This window comes from Staurois parvus, unplaced genomic scaffold (assembly GCF_062004578.1).
Source record: "Staurois parvus isolate SC_StPar_1 unplaced genomic scaffold, SC_StPar_1.0 ptg000469l, whole genome shotgun sequence".
In the NCBI taxonomy this organism is placed as follows: domain Eukaryota; kingdom Metazoa; phylum Chordata; class Amphibia; order Anura; family Ranidae; genus Staurois; species Staurois parvus.
In genome coordinates this window covers 2,963,559-2,985,225 of record NW_028318265.1, presented here as the reverse complement: position 1 = coordinate 2,985,225, position 21,667 = coordinate 2,963,559, and the positions used below count along the sequence as shown (strand labels likewise).

The window sequence follows — 21,667 nt, the reverse complement described above, 5'->3', positions numbered from 1 at the left end:
AGCTTTCATTGGGAGGGGTTATTTAATATTTCTCCCCCTTCTTCTGGCAGGGTTCCCTTCAGTGAAGAGCTTAACCCCAATGCTCATTCATCAGGACCCTCCACCCCTCTGAAAAACCAAACCTATTCCTTTTCACCTTCCAAGTCCTACAGCCGACAGTCGTCCTCTTCTGACACAGATTTGAGTTTGACACCCAAGACTGGTAAGACACATCCACCCAGTTATGTTTTATTTTTTCCTTATGTCTCTTGGTTTGTCATTTTACCATGCACCTTTTCCTGCTATGAAGTTATCAAAATCATGCCAATACTTTGTAAAAACCTTGCCTCTAAATTGACATCCTTCTGAAAAAAATGCTGATTTCTTAACTCTCCTCTTCCCCCCCTCAAAAAAACCCCAAAGACATCGTAGTATTAGATTTGCCGTGTATACCACTCATGGAATTCCACCGTGTGTGTGTTTTTGTGAATGGAGCTATTTTATTACCCCTGAATAAGTTTGAGCCATTGTACTCAATGACTGTCATGAGAGAGCCTAATTTTAACCAGTCCAGCTTTCAAACCAGTACACCCCTATGGACCAGATCAATTTTATGTTTAACCGGGAATAACTTTATAACTATTTAGCGCTTTTTCAGTGGCACTGCACATGTGTGCCTTTGTATGCTGGAAGTGTGCTCCCAGCACAGAGATCGGGCTGTCACCCATAGCTCTGGCTCTCATACTAAGGATCAAGAGTCGAGAGCACTGGCTCCCATACACATGATCACTGTGATAGGCTATGAGCTCTGATCACTAGCCACTGTATTTTCTTTGGGCTTGTTTACATTTGCTGCTCACCTGCTGTGCCAATGAAAGTGGGGTGAATTACTTTTTAGAGAGAGGTTTGGGGGTGGCTGCCAGGTGTTAAGGAGGTAATACAGCTGCTTCATGAATGGCTTTTTTTTTTTGGTGGTGGTGGCAGCCAAACGGGGATTTGGAATGGAAATCGTATGCCGCAAACCTAGCATTTGTCTCGCAGTTGTGTCGTGGTCCCGTTCAAGTGTAAACCAGCCATTATTCCTAGATTGTAAGCTCGAAAGAGCAGGGCCCTCGAACCCCTTGTGTATTGTATTATACTGTATTGTCTCATGTTCTGTCCCCCTCGCTAATGTACAGCGCTGAGCACACCCTCTGGCGCTATATAAATACTGTATAATAATAATTTCTATGTTTTTACACAAAGGTAAAGTAGTTAGATCAGGGCTTGATTTGGATTAAGCCATCTTCACACCAGTGCGCTGCAGTTTGGGTGCAATGTAATTATTTGTTTTATACGCGGTTTTAGGTGCAACCAATTGACCTCTATTAAACCATACGTTTTCATGAAAATATCAAAATCCTGCATGCTGCATCTTTGATGCACTTTCAGAAAATGCACAGTCTAATAGGAGTCAATGGGATTGCACCTATAACTGTGTGTACAATGCGCATATAAACGGGCTGCGCCCAAACCATAGCACACTGATAAGAACATGGCCTTAGGATCAGTGTGTTTTAGGTAGCAAAAAAGCAAAATGCACGTTATTTCATGCCCTTACTATGAGTACAAACAACAAATAATATACAGATAAAGTTATTTTGGTGTTGCCAAAAGCATCAGGAGTAGGAGAATTATTTGGGGCTTTTTTTGGTAGTAGTGTTGGTTATGTGTTAGAGAAGGCACTGGTAGTGATGAGGCAGAACTATGACTTTACTTGTGTTGCTTAAGTTGCAAACATACAAAGCACATTTCAGCAATGTATAACAGCAGACATCTTACTTCCTGAAGAGAGAGAGAGGAAGAGAGAGAACCAACAAGTTTTACACATATGCACAACTGGTAACCTTAGTGTACAGTGCCATCTACTGGTCAAGTGATATTAACATACAATACTATATATAGTACATTATAGTACATGCTGTTGCATTCCCAACAAGTAGGTCATGGTAATATATTAGTTTTTTTGCTATTTTGGGCCAGTTTCTCTTTAACAATACTAATAATTTAAAAAAAGAAAAAAAAATCTGTGCTGTCATTCACTACAGCACAAGCCGATCAACAGGTCCTGGCCTGTGATTTATGGTTGGGACCTGCTAATCAGCTTGGCAAATGACAGTTCAAAGCCCTGTGTTTACAAAGCAGGAAGATAAAACAGTCACATCTAGTAGTAAAAGCAGCACACATTACACATTATTAGGCACACAGTTAACCCTTTGATTGCTTGTAGATGTTAACCCCCTCCCAGCCAGTGACAGTGTATAGTATCAGCACTGATCACTGTATTAGTGTCACTGGAGATGTCGGTGTCATTTAGTCAGTTTCCACCCAATGTCAGATAAGATTCTGGAGCTTAAGACCAAGCCTTTTCTGACACTTTTTTTTGTTTACATGTAGAAATCAGTATTTTTTGCTAGAAAATTACTTATAACCCTAAACATGATATATTGTTTAAAGCAGAGGCCCTATAGTATAAAATGGTAGGTGTTGCAATTTTTTATGTCACATGGTATTTGCGCATTGGTTTTTCAAATGATATTGTTTTGAAGTTTACTGCACAAATACACAAGATAATACCCAGTTGGTAAAATTTTGGTAAAATTTAAAAGGTGATGTTACGCCAAGTAAATGGATACCAAACATGTAATTCTGTAAGACTGCGCATACCTGTACAATGGCGACAATCAACGTAAACGTTCTTATCTATAGATGCCACTTTAAAAGCCTTTATAGGTTACCACTTTACAAAGGAGGTGTGGTGCTAGAAGTTCGTCCTTCGATCTGATGTTCGCAGTGATACCTCACATATCACATATCGGACGATCGCTGTTTGTGCTAATACAGAACCAACATATGTGTTCACCTTTGCGCATGAGCACAGGAAGGGGGGAGCTGTGGCACTGAGAGCCCCAGGTCCTGTTCTAACGATCAGGACCCGGGACTCCCGATTCCAGGTCACAAGATCGCTGTGATAGCCTCTGATTGGCTCACAGTGATCAGTCACTGTATAGCCCGCCCCCTTGTTTTTTTTCCTCTATGAATGGAGGAGAGAGATACATTGTAGCTAACTCCTGGCATAGAGAAAAAAAAGTTTGTTAAAAAAAACAAAACAAAAAAAAAAGCAAACGATAAATATTAAAAAATAAAGAAAAAATACCTAGATCAAGGTTTGATCTAGTTCAGTGCCAGGGCAAGTGTTTGGGTCAAGGTCAGGGTTAAAGGTCAAAAGGTCAGGGTCAACGGTCAGGATTTTTAATTTTATTTTTTTTAAATTGGTAGCAGTGTCAGTGTGTTTTAGGTAAAAAAAACAAAAAAACCCAAAAAAACCCAAAACAAAATGTGCACTATTGTTTCTGGGATGTACTACAGGTACATACAACAAATAACATTCACATATATGGTATCGCTGCGATCGTCAAGAGCTGGAAAATTTGTTTGGGTTGTTCTTTGGTGGTAGGTTATGGTAGAAACACACAGCTACATTTAAAAAATATTTTTTTTTTCTTTTATTTTGGGCCAATTTTCCTTTGATAATAAAAAAAAAAAATCAGAAGATATCCATTACCATTTACCACCAAATGAAAGCCAAATTTGTCCAGAAAAAAACACGGTATAATTCACCTGGATGTACAAAGCAGTTGTGATGCTATGTACGGTTTTACTAACACATGTCAATGTTGCAAAATTGTGCTTAGGCATTAAGATTTGTTTTACCCTTAGGCGTGAAGGGGTTAATCACTTTTATGGTTATCAGAAGAAATATAAATATTATCTATGATAGCTATACCCAGTGACAGGTACTCTTGATGGAGAGATCTGGGGTCTAATGTTGTCTTTCCTCTGCCCTTAAAAGCATCTGATCACACGAAGATCGATGTGATCAGATACTTTCCCAGTTTTAAAATGGGACTGTTTACATCTGAGGAAACAGATGATGAAACTGATGAATGCTCATCGCTTCCAGTTTCATATACTTTAGAGGTGATTGGAGCCAGAAACCAGGAAGCAACTGAAGGAATATAAAAACAAACAAATATAATATGCCTTCCTATTTGTTAATGTTAGCAGCACAAGGATTAAAAATAGTTAATGTTGATTGAGAGAGTGAAGTTCCGCTTTAAGCTTTGTTTTACCTTATGTCATGTTGAGATTAAGATGACAAAGATATTATTAGAATATAAGTATATTATTGTAGGACAAACAAGGCTTTCTTTTGGTGCAAAATGATTTATTTATTACACCCCAATGCACCTTGCTAACACACATGCATCTTAGCACGCCAGAACACAAAGGAATAAAGTACCATGCATCCTGGTGCAGTGTATTTTATAAAAAGGTTTAAAGCAATTCTTCTTTTTTTTAAAAAATAACAAACATGTCCATACTTACCTGCTGTGTGCAGTGGTTTTGAACAGGGCAGCCTGGATCCTCCTTTTCTTATGTCCCCTGCAGGCTTTCCCGGCCCCTCCCTCCTGTCGAGTGTCCCCACAGCAAGCAGCTTGCTATGAGGGCACCCGCTGCTGCATATGTCCATTCACACACACAGCCGCGGCTTGACACCCCCCCATTGGATGACTGGGTGTGATTGACAGCAGCCCGCTTGCTCTCTCAGCCAATGAGGAGACAGAGACCTGGGACAGTTGAGCCTGTTGTCCACATTGCTGGATCATGATGAGGCTCTGCTATGTACTGAGGGGGCTGGGGGCACTGCTGCACAAAGAAGTTTTTTTAAAAAACCTTGAGCCTTTACAACCACTTTAAGCACTTCTTTGGTGCAATTTTAGTGCATTGAGGAGCCTGTTTAAAATGCGTGTACGTGTCCTTACAGTGTTGCACCTGCATAGGTCAAAGGGCCCTGCACATGGGGCCATCCAGACGCAGTGCGTCCCTCATAGCACATTAGTACCTGAGAACAGAGTGCCCTAAACACCGGTACCACTCGGTACTTCGTTCAGCCTCATCTGGTCGCTGTCTGCCATAACCTGTGACAGGCTGCCTGCTGCAGGGCAGAACGGTGCACCTGTCCTTCCTGAGTGCACTGCAGCTGGATGATGGGCCCTGTGTGCAGGGGGCCTAACTGAAGCTCATACCTTTTGATCTGCAAATAAATGAAAATGGGAGTTACATTTTATCTCAGGGCTGGGCAACACCTGATTCCTGTTTGATTCAGTGTAGTACAATTTTCAGCCCATTCATTTGAACTGGCTGAAATCACACAGAATCACACCAAAAGTAGTGCATGCACTACTTTTCAAAATTGTACTGCGCATGATTACCATGCGATCTGGTGCAGGCAAATGCACTGCATTTACAGTCTGCGTTTGGGGTGCCATTAGGAATACAGTCACACCCACAGCAGATAGCATTTTGAATGCATTCCAGTTTGAAAGAGCCCTCATTCTCCTGTCTGAACCATGTTTATAAACATTCTGTTTTATGGCTGCTGTGTTTACCCAGCAACTCCCACCTGGCAAGTGTGAAGGTGGGGTAAGGGCAATGAGACAGACAGATTGTACTACATATTCCCTCTGTACTTTTTTGGGACGTGTATAATGCCCAGGAACTACAACTGGTTAAAACAGTCTGCTGAATTACTTGTTCTAATAAGAGTGTCAGAATTGTCATAGCATATAGAGCAGGTAGAATGCTACTGATAATTGACAAATACATTTGTTTTGGTCACCAAGATTTCAGTTACCCACAGACATGAAGTTAGTCAGGTATCGGGGATCTAACAGTTGTTGGGTTTGAACATATTTCCACATAGTTGGAACATCTTGCTTATTGCTTTGTCAATTGTGTGTATTGCACAGGAAAATCATCTGTCACAGTTGTCTAAATCCTTTGATATCTGTGTGTTGTGATCTGAATGGCACTCTAATGCACTACTACAGTGCATTTTCATTAACTTTAAATGGGCTCTGTGTTTCACAGTAGTGGAGAAAGCTGTCTTCAGTCAAGTTGCTTCTGCTGTTAACCTGTTTGGGTTTTTTTTTTAATCTACTCAACACATATTAACCAGGATTGGTAAAATTTCAGATTCCGAGTTGAACCTATTACTAACTTAGCTGTGTTTGCTATTTTCATGATAGTAGGAATCATGAGGGAAGGGAGGAGTGCACTTTCTCCACCAGGGCTCCTTCTGCCCTTCTCCCATGCTTCCATGTCTTTTTTTTTTTTTTCTAAATTAATGCCTTTGCCATAGCCATATGCACAACCCTGCTCTGCGACCCCCCCCAACTCACCTGCCTGGTGGTGTCCATGTCTCACGCTGCACTCTAACACTCAGCCTCTCCTATGCTGTTAAGTGGCTGAATCCAGCCAGAGTTTTGGAGAGATGGCACCCCCTGCAGCACAGAAGAACACTAGCAGTTGCTCTAGCATGGTTCACTCAGGTATGAGTTAACCCCCTGCCAGCCCCCCTGCTGCTCTTGCCCAGTCCAGTCTGGGAGTACAGCCCGTACCCTTCTATCAGCAGCCCTGTTCACCCCATTGATTAGTATGTACCTCTCTGCCTCTCACCTTGATCCGTAGAGGGAATAGTAAGGTGATTACCTGTGGAACGTGGAGGCTCTTTCACACACCATACTTGGGATGCAAGTTAAAATTGGCTAATTTCACATTCTCTAGTTTTGGGTTCTCCCTAGAAATTCTTTAACTAGGTTTAAAAGGTACAAGCAGCCATGTGAAGGTGCCTGCTGTCACACTGATAATACACAATATTTGTGACATGTTCACTCCAAGGTCTTGTTCACAAAGGCTTCAGCTTGTATAAGAGCAGTGTGTACAGCAAGCATTTCAAAAGCTTTTGGTAAGCAACTTTGTTGATACCTTTAAAGAACTTTTTAGCTCCAGTTTGGGAATATGAAATGCATGTTTTAATAGGAGTGCTGCCTGCCACTTTAAGCAAGCTGTTAGCAGACTTCAGTAAGCTTCAAGTAGTACTGCCACTTACTGAAGACTACAGCTGGGTTTCAAGTGACAGCATTCCCATTAACATTCCCAGACTGGAGGTGAATAGTACTTCAAAGCCAGCTGAAAGCTCTACAAATGCTTTGTAAAATCTCGCTGTGCACACTGCTTTAATACAAGCTGAGAACTGTGTGAACAAGGCCTAACAGTTGCAGCTGATCCCAACTTTTGGAGCATGCTTATTATAGCCCTGGTTCCTAACCTGTGGCCTGTTGGAACGTCTGGTGCGACCCACAAGCCCCAGCAGTTAGTAGTGGGTAGATTAAGTTGTAAAGAGGCTGTAATGGCAGTAATCTATAGCAGTCTCATGTAACATGCTCCCAATCTCTAACAGTCTTCTGCATTGTAGTTCCATCCTTCAGCTCTACCTGTAGAATGTAACTAGTCTCTACCCATCTTCAGCAGTGCGTTAGAGGTCTCTGAAAATACTCTGTAGAACTACATACACTCCATACCACCTGGGGACATCAGAGGCTGCAGTTATAGCCCTCTATATTTAGTAAGTTGAACACGATTACATCAGAGTGTCTCTTGGTTTGTGAGACGGCTCTGCCTGGGTAGTTTTGTCACTCCAAATAAACCAAACTGGTTGAAAATTTTATAAACGCTTGGAAACTTGCATATTTTTATATGAAGTCATGATTTTGATAACTTCACTGCAATGTTTGTTAATGGTTGTGCTCCATGAAAACGCCATGTACACTGTTTGTAGCATTTCTTAAGCAAGCAGTATATATCTGTGTTTTGGTATTTATTCCTTCCCCTGTTATATCCCCGCTATTATTTTTATCTTCATTTATGTTCTCATTTGTATTTGTTTTTTTTTATATCTTTATATCTCTTTATCTTTCTTCTCCACCTGAACATTCCATTCTTTGTCTGCCACCCCCACAGGGCCCCCCCTGCTGGGGCCAAGGATTTTCATGTGCCCCAGTACACCTTCCCTTATCTGTGAACCCCTGAGTCTTAAAGGGTCCTATAGCCATTTTCTGGGCTCTGGCATGACCCCATCACCCGCTAGCCGTGCCAGCCCTTTGAGGAAGTCTGTGTCATTCAGTGACGAGATGCTGCTGTCGGCTGGTAGGATTGCCCACCTTTTGCCTTCCGTTGCTGACTTTTCACAAGCACGTTTTTTTTATTTGTGGCAGTTTGAACTGCATCACAATGCTAACAATGTATTTGTGCACGATACTCAACACGTATTCACATTCTTGTTGTGCCTGGTGGTTACTAACCATGATTGATTTTAAGATGGCAGCATCACAGACTATTGGTCCATGAGCATCATCTGGTGTTGCCGTCTTAGAACTTTCTTTAGTTTGTTGTTCCAAGTGAACTGTGCATGCATGTACATAAAAGACAACATAATTATTTCCGCTAGTGAACCACTATTGCAAAAATAAAAGAACAGTATCCCGCATAAACATATTTAGACACACACTTTTTTTTTCATTTGATTGATCCAAAATCCAGATGAGACAATGTGGTATTTTAGTATTTGTAGCTATAAAATGCTTTTCTTTTTTTCTTTTTTCTTTATTTTTTGAACATTCCATTCTGTTTTACATTTTGCATTGTATAGAAGTACTTGTTCTTGTTATATACACCAGTTTGGAGTGCAGTGCTTCCTGAATGCAGCCTACAACTGTAGTGGTAGTCCACACTTGTAAACTAAAAATTAAGCAATTTTATATCTTTTTCTGTGTCCCATACAAGGTGAGATAAATGAATATATCTACAAAGTTGTCTGGTGAGAACCTTTGTGATGACCGCCGAGGAGCTGTGATCTTTTTCAGGGCCTGTGTGCAAGGGCATTTGTTTGCTTGTCTCCCCTTATGTGTCAGTGGGAATGTTGAAAGGGCTTGATGCAGCTTAGAGAAAGGTAAAATGCAAGGAGATCCTATGGCATTCAAAAGTATTTCAAACAGATCTCAAATTCAGATTAAAAGCATTTGAATGCAAGCTGCATCTGCCCATCTGAACAAACCCTTATGGAAATTTCCCTATGTTGAGTAAAAAGGATGGGAGTGCCAAACCGTGAAAATTTGTTCACACACAGTATTTATTTGTCAAAATAAAAGGCTATGAAGAATTAATAACCATCACATTTCAGGGGTTGTAAAAGTGCCCTCCTTCATTAGGACTTAGATTTACTTTGCAAGAGGGATCTGGATGTATAATTGACTCCATTTAGCTGAATTTTTGACATAAACCTAAACAATCAGTATTGTGAATTATTAGCCATTTTTTACCAAGTATTAAATAATAGTAGAAGTAAATTAGTCAGCCATATCCCTCCTGCACAATATGTTAAATTCCTGATAAAGTGGGACACTTTTGCAACTCCCTAATTAGTTGGAGATGATTCCTTATAGATACTTTTATTGTGACAAAAGATAACTGTATCTGGGACTGATTTCTATATCTTTACACTAATTCTATTCTTCGTAAACAGATTATACTGCAGTCCCTCTCAAGGCTCCGCCGCTCTCTAGAGAGCAGCCACACTGCAACAAGCACATTATTAAATTAGAAATCCTGCTAATCTTGCAGTCCGTATCTCCAACATTTCCATGATAGAAATCTACTTTCAGACTTCCAAAGAGTTATAAGAAGCCGGTAGATGACTTAATTTGCTAGCTTCTACCCACATGTTAAATATCTTTGTTTTGGGCAAACTGATCCTTTAAACCTCATGCCTGGAATTTTGAATTTTGTACTGTACAGGTGACACTCTCCTTCCTGCTCTGTCACCCTCATTCCTGAACATGTGTGGCCAGACACACAATATATATTACTGCTCGTTCCCACTTCTTCACATTTCACATGTCTGCCTCATTAGGGTGGTATAGTCATGCAGAACCAGCATAGGCCTATACCAGTCCTAATGGTGTTTCCTTATCCAATCAGTTTTACATGGATCGGGTGATCTCCTTGCCTAGTTCGGTAGACTTAGATTTCATTGCATCTGCTTCATCTGAGCACAGTATACATGCACAGATATAAGTATCTTACCGACAGTAGAAGTTGTCTTGGCCAAAGCAACCAATCAAGTTTTAGTTCTAACAATCACTGAAAATAAGATGGTGGTCTGGAAGTGAAAGCTAAAGTTTCATCTTCTCCGTCTGTGGGTATGTAGGTGATGTTGCCGAGTAGAAGAACTTACTCAGCAATCCTCTGGTCTGTTGAGCTTTAGTTACAACTCTTCATGAGGGGTGCTGTGCTTTTAGCTTGAAAAGGATCATACATTTTTTTTTTCTGTTGGACTAAATATCCTTTCTTTTTTCTTTTTTTTTTTTCTTTCAACTTAACTATGTACATTATAGTTTAAATAAAAAATACATTAGTGTTTCAGCCAATAACAAAAAACAGAGCAGAATTTGTTTTAAACAGTGTTTGAAATAAAATCCTTTTACATTTTCTTTTTAAAGGTAAAAATTATTACTGTAGACAAATTAGTCATAGAGTTATAGTCAAATTGACTGATGCTGCTAAACCTGACCAGGGCATTTATGCTTCAATGAACTTTGGGCATGAAAGGAGCAAAGAAAAGATAATGACAGGGTATACATAGACACATAGGAAATGAGGGGAAGAAGAAGATGGACGGAGAAGCAATGGGAAGGTGAGCCCCAGGGGATAAAAGCTTTATCGAAAAAGAGCCCTTTCTATTGCTATAATAGTATATGCAGCTTTTCTGAAATCAACAAAAACTTTTCCATTGTCCAGGTCATGGAAAAACTCAATTCTGTTCTATAGAACAGAAAACTTTAGTAGAAGGCTTTCTTTTGTTCTCCTAAGGTTAAAAAACAAAGTGTGAAAAAAATGTAACTTTTGTGCTGGGATTTCAACTTTAAACTAACATGTATAGGTGCTATCTCTTCTAGTTTACGTTAAGTAAGAAAGGCTCTCAAAAAATAACCTTCCTTAGGGTAGGTAAAAAAATTAAAACTGAATTGGTTGCTGTGGGCAACACCTGACCTGCTGCATTCTGCCTTTTTGTAGCAATCTGCTTTCATAGTATAGTCTAAAGTCTTGTTAGATCTATTTCTTATTCCTGTATCTGAAATATTGTGATTGTTTCTCAAACTGAAAGGAAAAGTGGACCCTTTAAGAAGTTCTGCAGCAATTAAACATATTGCTACAGTGGAACTGTCAGTGTTGCCCATAGCCACCTATTAGAGTTAGGCTTTAGCTTCAATCTGTGAGAAAATAAAAATCTGATATTAACAGATGCAAGTGTGGGACCTACCTTCCAGCAAATCCATTAGTGACTTTGCCTAGGCTGAAATGATGTCATCAGTCTGCTGCAGTCAGAATTATTCCCTCAGTCTCCTCTTGCTCGGTGATCAAGCTGCACCATTGTGGCTTTGTAGCAAGTCACAAGGTAAGTGGCTGCAGCAGGGGCTGATCTGTATTGGACATCTGTTAACACAGCCAATAACTGCACAGGCACCACAATTTACCTGATTTGTGTCATGTAATTTGAAAACCCCAGTGCAGTAAACCTGAGGGCTTTGTAGGGGATGCCTGTAATCTCACTTTAATCTTTGTGCTATCCTTTGATATAATAACATAGCCTTCTTAATGCATGAACTGGTCAGGTACTGCTGCATTGGTTTGATGAAATTTAAGACTGAATCTAATTGGTGGCTGTTGTAAGCACAGACAGTTCCTTTTAAGAACACACTGATAAAGTCTAAATATTCCAATTTTGTTTTATTTGTTAGAAGAGTGCCTTTTTGTGTGACTATCAAGAAATGAAATCTATCTTGTGTTCTTGGATATTATATTTCCTCCAGGTTCTGTATCTTTGGACCTCCCCAGTCAGTAAAATGAAACCTTTATTTAAAGTGCACACAAATGTTGGCGTGTCCTCAGCATCTTTACAAGTTTAGTGTAGTGTCAGTTCTCTGACTGTGCGTCTTATTTCTGAGCATCATTTCACCCTGTAGGGATGGGGAGTGGAAGTGCCGGCAGAGAAGGTGGAGCTTTTAAAGCATTACTCCGACAACAGACACAATCCGCTCTGGAGCAACGGGTGAGTCTAATTATATCTTAATAGTACATATTGGAGCAGAGGTATGAACATTGTGTGAGACCCCTACATTGCCTTCACAAAAGGGTGAGATCTGTAACTGCAGTGTGGCATATAGTGACATTTTGTCCGACATTTGTGCTGAATAGAGTAACTAAAGATAAGGAAATGACACACTTGAAATTATTATTATACAGGATTATAGCGCCAACAGTTTGCTCAGCGCTTTACAATATAATGGGAGACAATACAGCAACAATACAGTTCAATACAAGAGGGAAAGGAGGGCCCTGCTCCTTGGAGCGAAATGACTTCTAGAATGTAATACTTGCCTGTGTGACAAAGCAGATTGGGCTGGTTTTAGTGGAAGTGCACATTGTACAACATTTTATCAATGCATGTGTCAGAAATTCCATCTTGTCCATTGTTAGCCACATATCGACTGTGTGTTCCTCTGTGTATAGAATGAAAACTGAAAAACTTAAGCTGGCCATTCACTAGTAGAATTTTTTAATTTTTTTCTCTTTAAGAATGTTCATTTGATTTTCTAACTGCTAGTGGGGCCAAATTGACATTCATTTTCGACTGCAGTGACAAAAAAATTTGGAGGAGGATAGAAAACATTTCTCGAACAAACAATTTTCTAAAAGTAAATGTAGTTTTTGTTCAGGAATGTCCATTCACTCAAAAATGGAATGTAAAAAAGTAAATGTTTAAGTACATTCAAATGATATTTGTATTATCATCAAATGTACTGTTGAGAATTTTTGTACAAATATTTGTATTTTTGGTGTTTGGAAGTCCACGAGTAGTCCGCTTTCTCAGCAGGTGATCTGTCCTCTGATCCCTGCTGAGCAGGCGGGTGGCTGGTCCGTGCCTCCTTCACTTATGCAGAGCGGACACAGACACAGCCCACTCTCCTCTATGGGTAGTTGGATGTAAGCAGACCGGCTGTCCGTTTACATCCGACTGCCATCCGATTCTGATCTGCTAAATGGATGGGGAGCGGATCCCCATCTGTTTGTTGTTAGTGGATTGGATCGGATTGGATGTAGGCTGGTGTAAACGGACACGTCTGCTTCCACCCTCCGTTCCATAGAGCAGAATGGAGGGTCCGATCAGGTCTGCCTAAAAAACTGACAGGTGAACCCGATTGGTCTACCCGTGTGAAAGGGGCCTTATCATTGTCTAAGGGTCAGCAGAGAGAGGAAAGTTGTGAAAAGTGGAGTTTGCAAAGGTAGTTTTGGGACAGGGCTTCTTTAATCTACAGTAGTTACAGCTGAACTCCTCCAGATGGAGACATTAATAATGCAAAAATTCCCTAAAACGTTATTGCAAACTGAAGCTTGTTTTAACATAAACGGTAACACAGAAGAATATAAGTATAAATAGAAATAAATCAGAAGTGTGTAGCTCACTGTTATTGGCAGAATAAAATCGCCCCAGTCTTGTAGCTTTTGTATAACAGAGTGGAGTGCTCAGACCACTAAAACAGAAGAACACAAATACACTGGGACATTGCAGAGCTTTCTTTAACCTTTTCAGTACCGGACACATTTTCAAACTTCAACACTGTCACGATTTGGATGCCAGCTACTCAGTCAGGCAACACTGTACCCAAATGAAATTTGGATCATTTTTTGAGATGGATAGAGGTTTCTTTTGGTGGTATTTAATCACCACTGGGTTTTTCTTTCTTTGCTATATAAACGAAAAAATATTGAAAATTTTTAAAACAAATTTTTCTTCGTTTCTGTTATAAGAATTTGAAAATCAATAATCATTATTCAGAAATTTAGGCGTGTGTACTACACCCAAATCAATGCAATTTAATTTTTATACACTGTCACCAGAGCAGTACAGAGTCACCATATGACTGGTGTGGTGGTGATCAGGGACACTAACTGGTGTGGCAATGAACAAGGACACTGACTGGTGTGGCAATGAATAAGGACACTGACTGGTGATAGTGTGTAACAAAAAAAAAAAAGGTTTTTCATTTTTTTAAAACCTTTTTTTAATTGCATTTTTTAACATACTGTCACCATAGCAGTACAGTGTCACTACAGTGACACTGTACTGCTTTGGAGAGGTGATCAGCGTTTACAAAATAATATTTTTTTTATTTTTGCTTTATGCTATGATTTTTTATTACAGTGATGATTACTGTATAGCTGTGTTTGGCCACACCTATGTGACCAGTGTGACACAGGGATCACAATAGTACACAATGGCTATGAATGAAAACCAATGTGTACAACCGACTTGTGATTGGTTACAGAGACCACACGATACTAGGGCCACTATGGCACGCATGAGGTACACAAGCGAGAGGACATCTTATGATGTCCACCCAAGATAGCAGAGCACTCATTCGGCCATATTATTATAATAGGCCAGGTGGGAGGTGGCTAAAGTAATGAGACACAGGCAGTCCGTGCATCAAAACTATTTTATCTATCTTGCTGCTCATTGCCATCTGCAAGCAAAAGGACACTGATAAAGAATATCTCCAAAGCTCGCCCCTAACAACGAGTGTCACCTGTCCATAAGTCGAGGTGGGGAGGGGGGTGCCTGTTGAGTGGTTATGTGAGCAGGAAACTGGGCAGATGTGTGGTCTGTTCATTCTTAGCAAAAAGTGCCTTAGCCAAAGATAACATTCAACCTCCTTTTGTTTGCTGATTGCCAAACCTTACATCAGACAGGTTTCTTCATATTGTTGCTTGCGGCCTTTGGCAAACAAATGGAGGTTAGATGGAATCGATGGCACTTGTAATGCTCAGAGCAGGCCTCAAAATTTCTACTTGACTACTCGCATTTGGCGAGTGGAAATAACACAGTGGTGAGTGTGTCCCAGGGGACACCTGATATAAAGGGGGACTCTGATAGGACACCTGATGTAAGGGCCGACTCTGATTGGAACACCTGATGTAAAGTGGGACACCTGCTATAAAGGGGGACTCTGATGGGGACACCTGATGTAAAGGGGGACTCTGATGGGGACACCTGATGTAAAGGGGGACTCTGATGGGGACACCTGATGTAAAGGGGGACTCTGATGGGGACAACTAATCTAAAGGGGGACTCTGATTGGAACATCTGATATAAAGTAGAACACCTGATATAAGGGGTGTCTCTGATGGGACACCTGATGTAAAGAAGGATTCTTATGGGGACTCCGGATTTGTAGTCCTCTATAGCAGTTGGTATTCTGCATTGCTGTATAATGTATTGCTGGGATCTGTACCCCTCTATAGCTGGTAATATTCTGCACTGCTGTATTATGCATTACTGGGATATGTAGTCCTCTATAGCTGGTGCTAGTCTGCATTGCAGTAAAATGTATTGCTAGGATTTAGTCCTCTGTAGCTGATGGTATTCTGCATTGCAGTATTATGTATTCCTGGGATATGTAGTCCTCTTTGGCATAAAACATTTAACAGTGTAATTTCATGAAATAAATTATGAGGGTGTTAAGGGGCAGCATTAGGGGTGTAGCAGGGTAGGGGTTGGGTGGGGCAACTGGTGGTGAGTAACTCTTAAGGCCTGTCTAGTAGCTCAGGACTTGAAATTTGAGCCCTGGTTTAAAGCACACAGATCACTTTTATCTCAGCTTCCTGCTCACATAACCACCATCAGCAAGCCCCAGCTACCGTTGGACACATGAAGTGCACTGTTTTATGGATGCATTTTGAGGACCTTCCCCCTCATGAGGCTTAAGGGGGTTAGGTACCATCCAGCTCTCTTTTGCCTGAAGATAGACACAAGGATTACAAGTGTTTTATTTGTGAGTACATCACTTTGGATTTTAACCTTTTACATTAAAGGAAGCTCTGTAATATGCTGATGTGCTCTGTGTTTTTCTTCTGTACTAAAATCTCTGTCAGTTTAATGTTTTACTGTTTCTGTCTTATTGAGAAGATTTAAGAGGAAGAAATAAGAGGAAATGTGTATGAAGTGAAAAGTATTCCCTACATAGATATCTTTGGGACGAGTTTCCTCAGTTGAAGATTTACCCTCTCCTCTCTGGAAAACATTTCCAAAATTATGCATTCCCCATAACTTTGTTTCAGTGAAAATAGTGACTAGGACAAAATGAGGATAAATCTACACAGGACACAGACAGCAACAAAAACCTGTTCTAATTCCTTACTGTTCTAGCCAAAGCTAATAATAGGTTTGGGCGGTGCATACACTTTAATGCAGCAAGGGTAAATACCTGAATTTGACTTGATTTCAGCTTTTTGCAAACCATTGTACACCAGTACTTTCACTGGGAGGAGGAGGGGAAATATTAGGATCCAGTTAGGTGTACTGCATGTAAATGTATTGACAAAAACAATTGTGACAAGAGGATAGAGCAGAGGAAGGATCTCTTCTACTGCTGTTCTTTCACTATCTAGTCAGCAAGCTGGGGTGGAAGAATGACACCATTGACATTCCTTTACAGAATATCTCCTGTCATTCTCTATCTGGTTGTGAAAATCACAACATGTAGTATTGATGTATTGGTGATTTTGCAGCGATGATGGAATTATCCCTGGAGACATTTTTATTCCCCGATCTTGATATTTAAAATGAATGTTCTTTTTCTTTATCACTTTAATCACTTTTTATCCTTTTCAACATGTTTTGTAGGAGTTCCCATTTTTCACCCTGACAGCTTTTCCTCCAGGCTTCCTTGTTCATGTTGGTGGTGTTGTCAGTGCTCGATCTGTGAAGCTTCTGGATCGGATTCACAATCCGGGTATGTCTGCTTGCCTACTTCTTAAACTTTTCCCAATGTGATTGCCAGCATGTCCATTGTCAATAAGGAAGCTTGGTTTTCCCATTTAAAGAACAGTTCAAATTTACTAGTATTTCACTTTAGATTCTTACTTTATATGGAAGTTCTGGGACTGAAACATTTCACTCCATGAAAGTTGTCCATGATGCCCTGTCTGTCCTTTATGTATTTTGTTTTTCCTTAAGACACATTGTTGGTACTTGCACTGCTATTTATACAAGTTATATCTAAAAAGGGGCATATAGCACATTATTTTAGTATTCTTTTTACCAGCAGTTTATCAGTTACGTTCCAGTCTTGTTTTGGCATCCCAAAACCATTTTGCTGTTTTCAGTTTACCTACCATAATTGGCTTATGTAATTTTGTGCAAAGAAGACAAAAGGAGTGTACAGCTGGCAGTGAGGCAGATTTATAGACTGTTGTCCTGTCAGGAGATAATAACCTTTCCTACAGTCAGTAATAGGCCTGTCTGGGCAGGACAGAGCTCAGTACCATTTGCAGCATCCCATTGAAATGGAAGACCTTTATCAGGAAAGGGGTGAGATTTCATGACACTAGTCAAATGTATGGCTTGTATTGGCTCCTTTCTTGTACAGTAAACTTAAGCTGAATTAAACAAATAGCATATATATACTGTAGTGTGTGTGTGTGTGTGTGTGTGTAAAGCCCATATTACCCCATTGCTTAGTCAACAGCAGTGTGGTTAGAGTTCCTCTACAAAGCAAATGCTCCTTTCCTTGGCCTTTCCTGGAGGACAGAGATGAACCGGGAGAAAACTGCCAAAACAATTGGCATTAACAGACTTAATGGATATCTAAACACAAAAACAAATAAAATTATTTCTTAATCATACAGTACAGGACACAGATTCTTTGGTCTTAACCAGGGGGTTATATGCAGCTACCTTCAGGTGAAAACTGAGAGGAAAAAACTTGAGAGGACATCCCAAGATAATCCCTCTACTTTCAAGCCAGGCCTAGTTTTTTCCAAGTGTCCGCAGGTGAAACGTCTTTTTTTTTTTTTTTTCTCAAGTAAGTCAAAGCTAAGTGCCTTTTACTGGTGCCTGTTTTGCTGATCCTCCAGTTCCGCTGTGGTCTGGTGGAGGACCACTTGCTGCTACACATTTAAATTGTGTGTTTTGGCCATGGCGTGGGAGCAACAGTTATTTTTAAATTTAACACCTTTCTGACCTCCTTCCGTTGCATGGACCACCACATGAGGCTGCCATTGCACCCGTGCAACCTAAATTTCTCTGTGCTTATTGCACATGTGCATGCCATTCTCCTATCTGGTTCACACTGACTGGCTGGGCCTTTTATTCCCACTTCACCATAACAGTACAGTGATCCTTAGATGTCTCCTGGGCTCTGGCTACCTACAGTGCCTGAAACATAAGGCTTAACCCTTCCCATTCTGCAGTGTTTGGTTATGAGTTCCCCTTGGGTGACATTCCTTATCACACATGGCAGATTATAGATGAAGATTAATGGATCAGGGAGACTCGCCAGCCCATCCCAGCTAGCAGTTCTGGATGGGCACGGTTTAATCTCTCTTCCATAGACCTTTATTCTCTCTCATTCTCTCCCTGACAAATGCCCCCAGTCTGAGTCTCTCCCTTCATCTGAGGCCTCTGTTGCTAACTTGGCGCTTACTCCTTCTCCTGCCTGTCTAGTTTGCAGCCACCATGTCTAACATATGCCTTTTTGGAGGCTGCAGACTTCAGGGGTGGCATGCAGGCTCCTTCAGCTTGTCTTCCAAAGTCTGTCTCTGACTTTTCTTTTCCCAGCTGTCATGTTCCCTCATGAAGAGGATGACGTATTCTTTGCTTATGAGGAATTGGCTCAGGAAGAGATGGTAACTTCTGAGATTTTTCCCAAACTTAAGAATACCAGTGCAATCCTTCTTGATGCGGCGTGCACATGCCTAGTTTTAGAGCAGTCCAAATTGTCCTACTCTTAGTTCTCCTGTCAGGATTCCCCAAAAGTAGCCAAACATGTGAAAACCTTCCTAGTACACTTGTTCTTTGAGATTGTTTTTGTACCATGACTAGCCTTACCCTGAATAAAAAAGAAATGTAGCCCCTCCTAAATGCTTTGCACAGAAATACCCCATTGATAATTTGTTTTTTAAGACATGCTCAGTCCCTCCCTCTCTTGGGCCCAGCCATTTCTTGCCTGATCAATACCTCTTTTTAAAGACCTGATAGGCAAGAAGTTAGAAGTCCTCTTTAAAGGCCTTGTTTTCTCTGACTGGTCCTGCCATGCAGCCTACTGTCTTATCCGTGAAAGTCTGCCAGATCCTTGCTATCTGGGCTAAGTGCATGGCTCTATTTTGGTGGATTTATATGGAGCTCCTGCCTATGGCCTTGCACTACTGCAAAGATGGATTAGTGGATACGCTTCTCCAGAATACACCTGCGAAGGATCCTTTAGCTGAAGTGTTGGTCAGCAGAGTGAAGAATGTATTTTTTGGTAACTTCATGGATACCCAATTCAAGGAAGTCCCTGAAAGTAAGAGTGCCCTCCTACTCTAGGAAAAGAAAGCAAGGGCTTCTCAAGGTAATCCTTCAGCCCTTGAAACTAAGAAGAGGGGTTTTTTTTTATCTCTCAGAGGCCCAATATTCACTTCCAGTGGAGGGTTTGGGCCTCAGACCCCATCCCCCAGTCTGGAATTAAGCCTTCCCTGCAATGAGAGGGGCACCCTAACTTGTAAGAGTGGGAGGGACCTTTGCTGGTCGTCTTGGCCATCTGATCCCAAGAAATCCCAGACATCTATGTCGAATCCAGGGGCTACAAACTGGAGTTTCTGTCTCTGCCTTCACCAAGCTTCATGTTCTCAACTTTGCTATCCTCCACATGATATTGGGCAGATCAATGCACTGCTTTCTAGCAGAGGGTTATCCTCCCCCAGAGAGTTATAATTCCTGTTCCAGTCAGGGAAATATTCCAGGGTTTCTGCTCTAACCTTTTCATAATTCCAAGCTGAAAGGAGGTATTTGCTTCATTCTGGATCTAAAGTTTTACATCGGGTTTCCCTTGGATTCAAATTTCTATATGGAATTGGCCTGGCCAGTTATTGCCTCCCTTCAGCACCAAGATTGCCTACTTGCACATCCCCGTTTTTCTGCCTCATCAATGCGATTTGCATTTTGCTGTGGGCATGCAACATTATCAGTTTGTCGCCTTTTCCTTTAGCCTTTCCAAGGGGTCTTGGGTCATCCCCAAGGTGCTTGCCCAGTTCTAGTTCTGCTTTGTTCTCAGGGAATACTGCATAGTGTGCTTTCTGGAAGATCTGCTTTTAAAAGACCAGTCAGCCCATGCTCCTTTCAGCTAATGTCCAGCAGATGGTATAGAGATTTGGATGGATCTTCCATTTTCAGGACTCAATGCTTTATCCAACTCCTCACTTAGAGTATATGAGCTTGGTCTTGGATGCAATTCTATCCAGGGTCTCTCTTCTTTAGGAAAAATTCCTATCTCTTAACTTAGGTGTGTGGACATTTGTAGTCCAGAAACTGCCGTTGCATCCACTTTTGCATAAGGGTTTATTATTTTGATGCTAGCCTCCCTTAAGGCAATACCATACATCTAATGTTACTTCAGGCCATTGCAGCTCACTTTTTTGGCTGCCTAGGACAGGCAGACTCAGTCTCTGGATTGCCCCTTGTGCCTTACCATCAATGCCAACCTCTTCCTGGCATGGTGGAAGCATAAACTGGCACTGGAGTCAGGAAAATCCATCATTCCTGTGACTTGGAAAATTCTCATGACAATTGACAGCCTGTCATGCTGGGGCAGGAGTACTGGATACCCTGAAAGTACAGGGGATTTGGTCTTCGGAGAAGGCCTGGCTTCCCATCAACCTCCTTGAAATCTGGGCAATTCAGTTGTTCCATCCATGCTGGACCTTTTGACTGCAGGGTCTCTCAACCAGGATTCAGTGGGGCAATCCCACAGCAGTTGCCTACATCAACCGTTAGGAAGGCACCAATTGTTGTGCAGCTCAAAAAGAAGCTGATTTCATCCCGGTTTGGGTGGCACTTTAGGTTTCCCTGGCGGCCATGCACATCCCATGTGTTGATCATTTCCAGAGGGACTTCCTCAGTTGTCAGTATCTGGATTCAGAAGAATGGTCTCTCCACTGACAGCTGTTCCATGTTCTGTGTCACAAGTGGGGGACATGGACCTTCTGGCATCCAGGTTCACCAATAAACTTTGTTTATGCATTGTTTGGGGGCCCTCGGGCCTTAGCAATGGGATACGTTTGGCATAGTCTATGCTTTCCCCCTTCCAAATGTTTTCTCCATCTGCTCTGCAAGTACCCAAGGATTTCACCTGTCTGACCCAGTAGGACATTGTACTTCGATATCAGGCAGATTCTGTGTGGGCCATTCTAGACCATCCAGATTTTCTGTCCCAAAGGATGTTCCACCATCCTGCTTCTCAGTCACTGACCATGGTTTTACTGTTAAAACCCAGGTTCTGTGTAACCGGGACCTGTCAAATTAGGTCATCTCTAAACTTCTAAAAACTAGGCAGTCAACTTCTCACAAAGTCCACTATTGCTTACTTTGCGTGGTGCATGGCCAGGAATTCCATTCTATGAAGTACTCAGTGGGAATGAATAATCTCTAACTATTCTGTTTCAAAGATCGCATGACGTTCATTTGTTACTTAGTTCCTTTTTACAGAACATTACACACATTGCTCACCCTGTACTCTTCCTAGTGAAACTGTCTCAGCCTGGTTCTATCAACCCTCCGGAGGTCACTCTTTTGAACCTCTTGAGTTAGTGATCTTATCCTGTAAAGTTCCTTTTTACGATGTTACACAAAGCTGCTAATGTTGGCCTG

At 41.2% G+C, this 21,667-nt stretch overlaps 1 protein-coding gene across 14 annotated transcripts in view; it reads left to right on the top strand.

Annotated features, from left to right (window-relative positions):
* C2CD5 (C2 calcium dependent domain containing 5) overlaps nucleotides 1–21,667 on the top strand; it is a 117,403-nt gene that overhangs the window by 37,824 nt on the left and 57,912 nt on the right. For 7 of the 14 annotated variants that reach the window (XM_089689147.1, XM_089689144.1, XM_089689145.1 and 4 more), the window contains exons 8-11: nucleotides 51–202; nucleotides 7,885–8,070; nucleotides 11,946–12,031; nucleotides 16,667–16,775. In XM_089689147.1, coding sequence (XP_089545273.1) covers nucleotides 51–202; nucleotides 7,885–8,070; nucleotides 11,946–12,031; nucleotides 16,667–16,775 — 533 coding nt within the window. The remainder of the gene's footprint in view (nucleotides 1–50; nucleotides 203–7,884; nucleotides 8,071–11,945; nucleotides 12,032–16,666; nucleotides 16,776–21,667) is intronic. The other 7 variants (XM_089689154.1, XM_089689152.1, XM_089689150.1 and 4 more) reach the window with 2 other exon arrangements.